At 42.4% G+C, this 5,623-nt stretch overlaps 1 protein-coding gene across 1 annotated transcript; it reads right to left on the reverse strand.

Moving 5' to 3' along the window:
• Positions 1–434: 434 nt before the first annotated feature.
• Positions 435–2,360, reverse strand: LOC143879132 (aspartyl protease family protein At5g10770-like). The gene is made up of 2 exons (XM_077381319.1): positions 2,136–2,360; positions 435–2,036 (listed from the first exon to the last, which is right to left on the reverse strand). The coding sequence occupies exons 1-2, from the start codon at positions 2,284–2,286 to the stop codon at positions 775–777; spliced, it is 1,413 nt and encodes a 470-aa protein (XP_077237434.1). The 5' UTR covers positions 2,287–2,360; the 3' UTR covers positions 435–774.
• Between the last annotated feature and the right edge of the window lie 3,263 nt (positions 2,361–5,623).

Below are 5,623 nucleotides of genomic sequence, written 5' to 3' on the forward strand. Positions count from 1 at the left end.
GCTATGTCGAAAGTGTGCACTCACTAATTTGTTGTGGAACAAGTACACACATATGATCTGTCCCTCAAGGGGAAAACATTGAAAATGGAATAAGTTGAAAAGAGCAAGGGGCTGTTTAGATACGTGGATATTAGAATCTTGGATTTCCTAAAATTCCTGGATGGGAGAGAAGTGAAGAAGCAGACCATTTGTTTCGCTTCTCTCTAGAATCTTGGATTTTAAGAAATCCAGGTTTCATAAATCTCTCCCCCATCCTTAGATTTCTAAAAGCTGGAAACATGGGATGATCTCCTATTCTCTTGCTGGCGAGATATCAGAAAACGACGGCTAGTCTCCTTCTACAATTTTGAGGAAACCCAATATTCTAAAATCTGCTGAACCAAACGGTCCTTAAGATTTTGCAAAGGAGTAGTACAATTTTAGGAATGCCACACTTAACCAAGAGGAGCCGCTATTTATTAAAAAACCAATGGATTCTTCTAATATACTCCAAAGAAACTAACGCAAACAATCTACTTATTAGACACTAGAGAAAATTTGCAACACGGCTCACTGTGATATGATATGCAAGCGGTGTAAATATTGGCCTAAAAAGGGGCCACCTTTTTCTCAAGCTCACGAAGTTTCGTATCCCAAATGGACACGGGATTGAAAGTGAACCTTCACTTAAAGCGTACGTGCCTGCGCGAGAGTGTCTATTTACTTATGCCCACACATTTCCTGTTTTTGGGGTTAAAAAATAGAAATGGGCGGAGTTCCGTTGGATTTTATGAGCTACATACAACCTCCAGGCCCAAAGCCAATCTTGTTGCTCTTCAAGTCGTAAACAACCTGGAGAGTTCGCTGCTGCCTGTTCCCAATGATGGTGAGGTCAGTTGGATCGGTGTTGGCCGCAAAGGCTAGGCAATTCTGTGTTTGGGTCGGAAAGTATAAAATTCCCGTCATGCCCACATCTACGTTCACATTTCCCCCAAAATGCAACACTATCGTTGGAATGTTGACAGTATCTAGTCCGCTGAAGTCATAGCAGGTGTCGAATATCTGGTAGGCAGGAGCCATGGTGTAATTGGACATGAATTCCCGGAATGTTGAGCGGAGGACAGCGTAGGCCGACATCGGGAGGCGAGTGATGATAGTACCAGAGTCGACGATGGTTCCAGGAGCGGCAAAAGTGGAGGGGGTGATATTCAATGCTTGTCCACCCACGCTTATTCCGACCATCTGGAGGAAGTAGAAGGAGGAGGGTGCATTGGGGTTTTTCAACAGCGGCGTGAATTTCACGGAGGAGGCGTTGGAGGCCGCAGCCCCAAACTTGAGATATCCTGCAGTGGAGCTGGACGTTGTGGGGAGACAGTAAGAGAAAATGCCGCCATATTGTTTAGCAGTCTGAGAAACTAAAGAGAGGCCATTTCGGCCGAGGCCCAGCAAACCGGCGGTGGTGCCGAAAAGACCATTGTTTTGTTGACCGCAACCGAATGTGAAATTGGGGAAGACGTCGGAGGGTGTTAAAGAGAGGGTGTCGCGGGCGAAGAAGCCGTTAGACGAGGATCCGTCTGCGTAGGAGGTGCTGTAGAGACATGATGTAGAGGAGGAGCAGCCGGTGGGGCTGCCTGTGGCAGAAGAGAGTTGAGAGCAGTCTGGGGAGGAGCAGGGTATATTGTGATAGGTGGATGAATTTGAAGGGTTGAAAATGGGGTCTTGCTGAGCGTAGCATTGGGTGCAGGGCTGGCACTGGATCCAAGTGAGGTCGCTACCGGTGTCGAACACCACGCTCATCTCACTTGAAGGCGTGCCCAATCCGATGGTCACGATGTAATTGCCCGTACTGAGGGAAGTACCCAGATGAGCCGGGAGGGTACTAGTCGTCGTCTTCTTGACTCGTGCCTGCTTGAATCGGGATTGGAGCGAGTAGACTCGGGATTCATCTTGCTTCAGGTTTTGGAGGGGAGTACGACGGCCAAAGGGGGAGCAGGGTCCATAACGGTGCTTCAGTTTAAGCATGCCTTTCTGATGCTCATGATGATGATGATTGGAACCTGAGACGAAAATATATACATATATAAGTAACTAGCGCAGAAACAGGGAAAAGAAAAAGGATTAAAAAAAAGTAAGTGGCGATCGAGTATGTTGTTAACCTTTGGGTGCGGAACAGATTGTGGGTGGTTGCAGAGAGGACACTTTGACGACGTGAGAATAGCTTTCAGTGACCACTAGTCCAAACGCACAGAGAAGACATGTGGAGGTGAGAGAGAAGAGGAGGAAGAGGTGTGAATGTAGGATAGCCATAGCCCATAGAGATGGGGTTGTATTTCACACAACTATTTCCTCCACTAACTCAAACCAATCTCTCAACTCTACTTATAGGTTACTTACTTCAAGACCCCATACGTAAATGGTAGCGTCTTTCTCTGTCAAGAATTGGGTCTTCTTTTTGGCAACTCATGTTGGAGCACGCCCGTGACCTCCATCCAGGACATCCAACAAATGACGCGTGGTCCCACATTTTGTCCAACCACAGCTACTGCTCTTATTGGATTGGAGTTGCACACTACAAGACAGCGCAATTGCGCCACAATCAACTCCAAACCATCAATTCCGCGTAGAGACAAAGGGGGCCACACTACTCCTACCTCCCGTACCTAATAATAGGAAGGAGTGTTCGGGGCCTCACAAAGTCTCCCTATCAAGTCTTTCCCTCATGGTCACTCCGGCGGATGTAACATTTGACCCACCAACCTAAACGCGCCAACAGAAGACGTTCCAATTCATACACCATTTCAAAACAACTTTTTGCTCAATTACCTAGAGAATTGATGGTAATAACCTTTGTAAAAGCTGCCCTTCTTTGTCTGTTTCTCAGTCAGCGCCTCAAGTCAATGCCAATGAAAAATGACAAGAGATGATGAGTTCCAGGAAGGAAGGTGAATCGAATCATGTACATATAAAATAACTGTAGCGGGGATTGACCCACCTACCTAGACCCTTCCCTTTGTTTGTTTTTTTTTTGTCCAAATTACACACATTATTACTAGCTTGGAAAAATAATTGAGCTAAAAAAACACCCTATGAAGACACGTTTGTGTCAATGCCAGAGAGAGGAGAAATACAAAGAAATGTGCAAGTACATCGAGGAGAGACAAGAAAAATCAGCCTTGCTTTGGATTTCATATGACCCAAAAATCATACAAATCACCTAATCTCAACATCTAATAAGGTATAAATATTTGTCCTTAAACATGATATTAATAATCTATATTCAGTCAGCTGTCCACACTGAGGTCCTGTTTGTTTGAGTTTATGACAACCGATGCTGAGTCCTCAAACCGATTATTGGACTCAAATTGCATTAATTTTGAGTCCGATAATCGGTTTGGGGTCTCACCATCAGTTATTATAATCTCAAACGAACAGGGCCTGAATGACAGGAAATAAGTATTATTGGAAGTTTAAGATGGGATGATTGGAGAGGTTTTAAAATCATAGGAGGTTCAAATCATAGCACCTACTCTGTGGTAACGAACGAATCTCATTGTATTACAATAAGGCAGCACCTTAAGTGAGTAGAAGCTGCCCCGAAAAAAAAAAAGAAAAATAAAATTATATATATATATATATATATATATATATATATATATATATATATATATAAGGAAAGTGTTTCTAGTCGGCCGACTAGAGATCATTCTCTAGACCGCCGACCAAAAACACATGGGTCCCACATTTTTTGGGTGATGCAAAGCATTCATCTGATGGGCCCTGACATAGAGACGGTGTCCACAAAAAATTAGCTACATAAGATCATCCCAACCCTATGATTTGAGGAGCTTAAAATGGACGGCTATAAACCGCCACAAATCTGTCTATTCTTTAACTCCACAAATCGAAGGATTAAGATGATTTTTTTGTGGACACTCTATCTATGATGAGGTCTATCAAATGAATGCTTTAGATCACCACAAAAAATGTGGGACCCATGTGTTTTTGGTCGGCGGACTAGAGAATGATCTCTAGTCGGCCGACTAGAAACACTTTCCTCATATATATATATATATATATATATATATATATATATATATATATATATATATATATAGAGGAAACTGTTGGTGCGCTTAAGCTCACCAAACTTATGGTGAGCTTAAGCGCCCAATCACATGGGGGCCCACTTTGTTAGGATGATCCAAAGCATTCATTTGAAAGTCCCTTACATAGATGGGGGGTGTACCAAAAATCAGCTCCATAGGATCATCCTAACCCCTCCATTTGTGGAGGACAAAAATGGACAGACACAAATCTGCCCCATTTTTGTCCTCCACAAATGGAGGGGTTAGGATGATCCTATGGAGCTGATTTTTGGTACACCCCCTATCTATGATAAGGCCTTGCAAATGAATGGTTTGGATCACCTGCCAAAATGTGGGACCCATGTGATTGGGGAGCTTAAGCGCACCATAAGTTTGGTGCGCTTAAGCTCACCAACAGTTTCCTCATAAATATATATATATATATATATACACTATAATAAGCCTGGATGAAAAGAGAGAGTTTTTTCGATTTTTTTGAAAAATCCGTGAGAATTACACCTCACATTTCTTGACTTTTTTGAACAAATGCCCCCATTCAACTCATATAATTACAATCCTACCCCCCCCTTTATGCTTTTAACAAAGGCACCTATTAGATCATATAATTTCAATCCTACCCCTCCTTTATGCTTTTAACAAAGGCACCCATTAGAACCGTATAATTTCGATCTTACCCCCCTCCTTTATGATTTTTTAATTAAAAAACTATAGGGTGATCTTGACCATCCGATTTAAGATAAGAGGAATGATGGAAACATCTATAGATTGGAGAGCTAGGATCGGCCTATGGAAATGGTTTTTGGGGCACAACCTATTTATGTTGTGTTCCATCACATGGACGGTTTGGATCAACCTATCACGTGGTCTGTACCGTTCTTTGTCGGCTGGACGGTTTGGATCTACCTATCACGTGGTCCGTACCGTTCTTTGTCGGCCCGTGCATCGCACGGGTTTTTTACTAGTACTATAATAAGCTGGATGGAAAAGAAGAGAATTTTTTGATTTTTTTAAAAATTCTATGAGAATTACACATTACTTTTTTTGACTTTTTTTAACAAATGCACCCATTCAACTCACATATTTTCAATCCTACCCCCTCCTTTATGCTTTTAACAAAGGCACCCATTAAAGCCATATAAATTCAATCTTACCCCCCTCCTTTATGGTTTTTTAATAAAAAATCTATAGGGTGATCTTAACCATCCGATTTAAGAGGAATTATGAAAACATCTATAGATTGGAGGGCTAGGATCAGCCTACGGAAATGATTTGTGGGGCACAACCTATTTATGTTATGTTCCATCACATGGACGGTTTGGATCAACCTATGACGTGGTCCGTACAGTTCTTTGTCGGCCCGTGCATCGCACGCACCCATTAAAGCCACATAATTTCAATCTTACCCCCCTCTTTTATGGTTTTTTAATAAAAAATCTATAGGGTGATCTAAACCATCCGATTTAAGGGGAATTATGGAAACCTCTATAGATTGGACGGCTAGAATCAGCCTATGGAAATGATTTTTGGGGCACAACCTA

This window comes from Tasmannia lanceolata, unplaced genomic scaffold (assembly GCF_043159265.1).
Source record: "Tasmannia lanceolata isolate RefF3 unplaced genomic scaffold, GAP_Taslan_0.1 ptg000006l, whole genome shotgun sequence".
NCBI classification, from domain to species: Eukaryota; Viridiplantae; Streptophyta; class Magnoliopsida; order Canellales; family Winteraceae; genus Tasmannia; species Tasmannia lanceolata.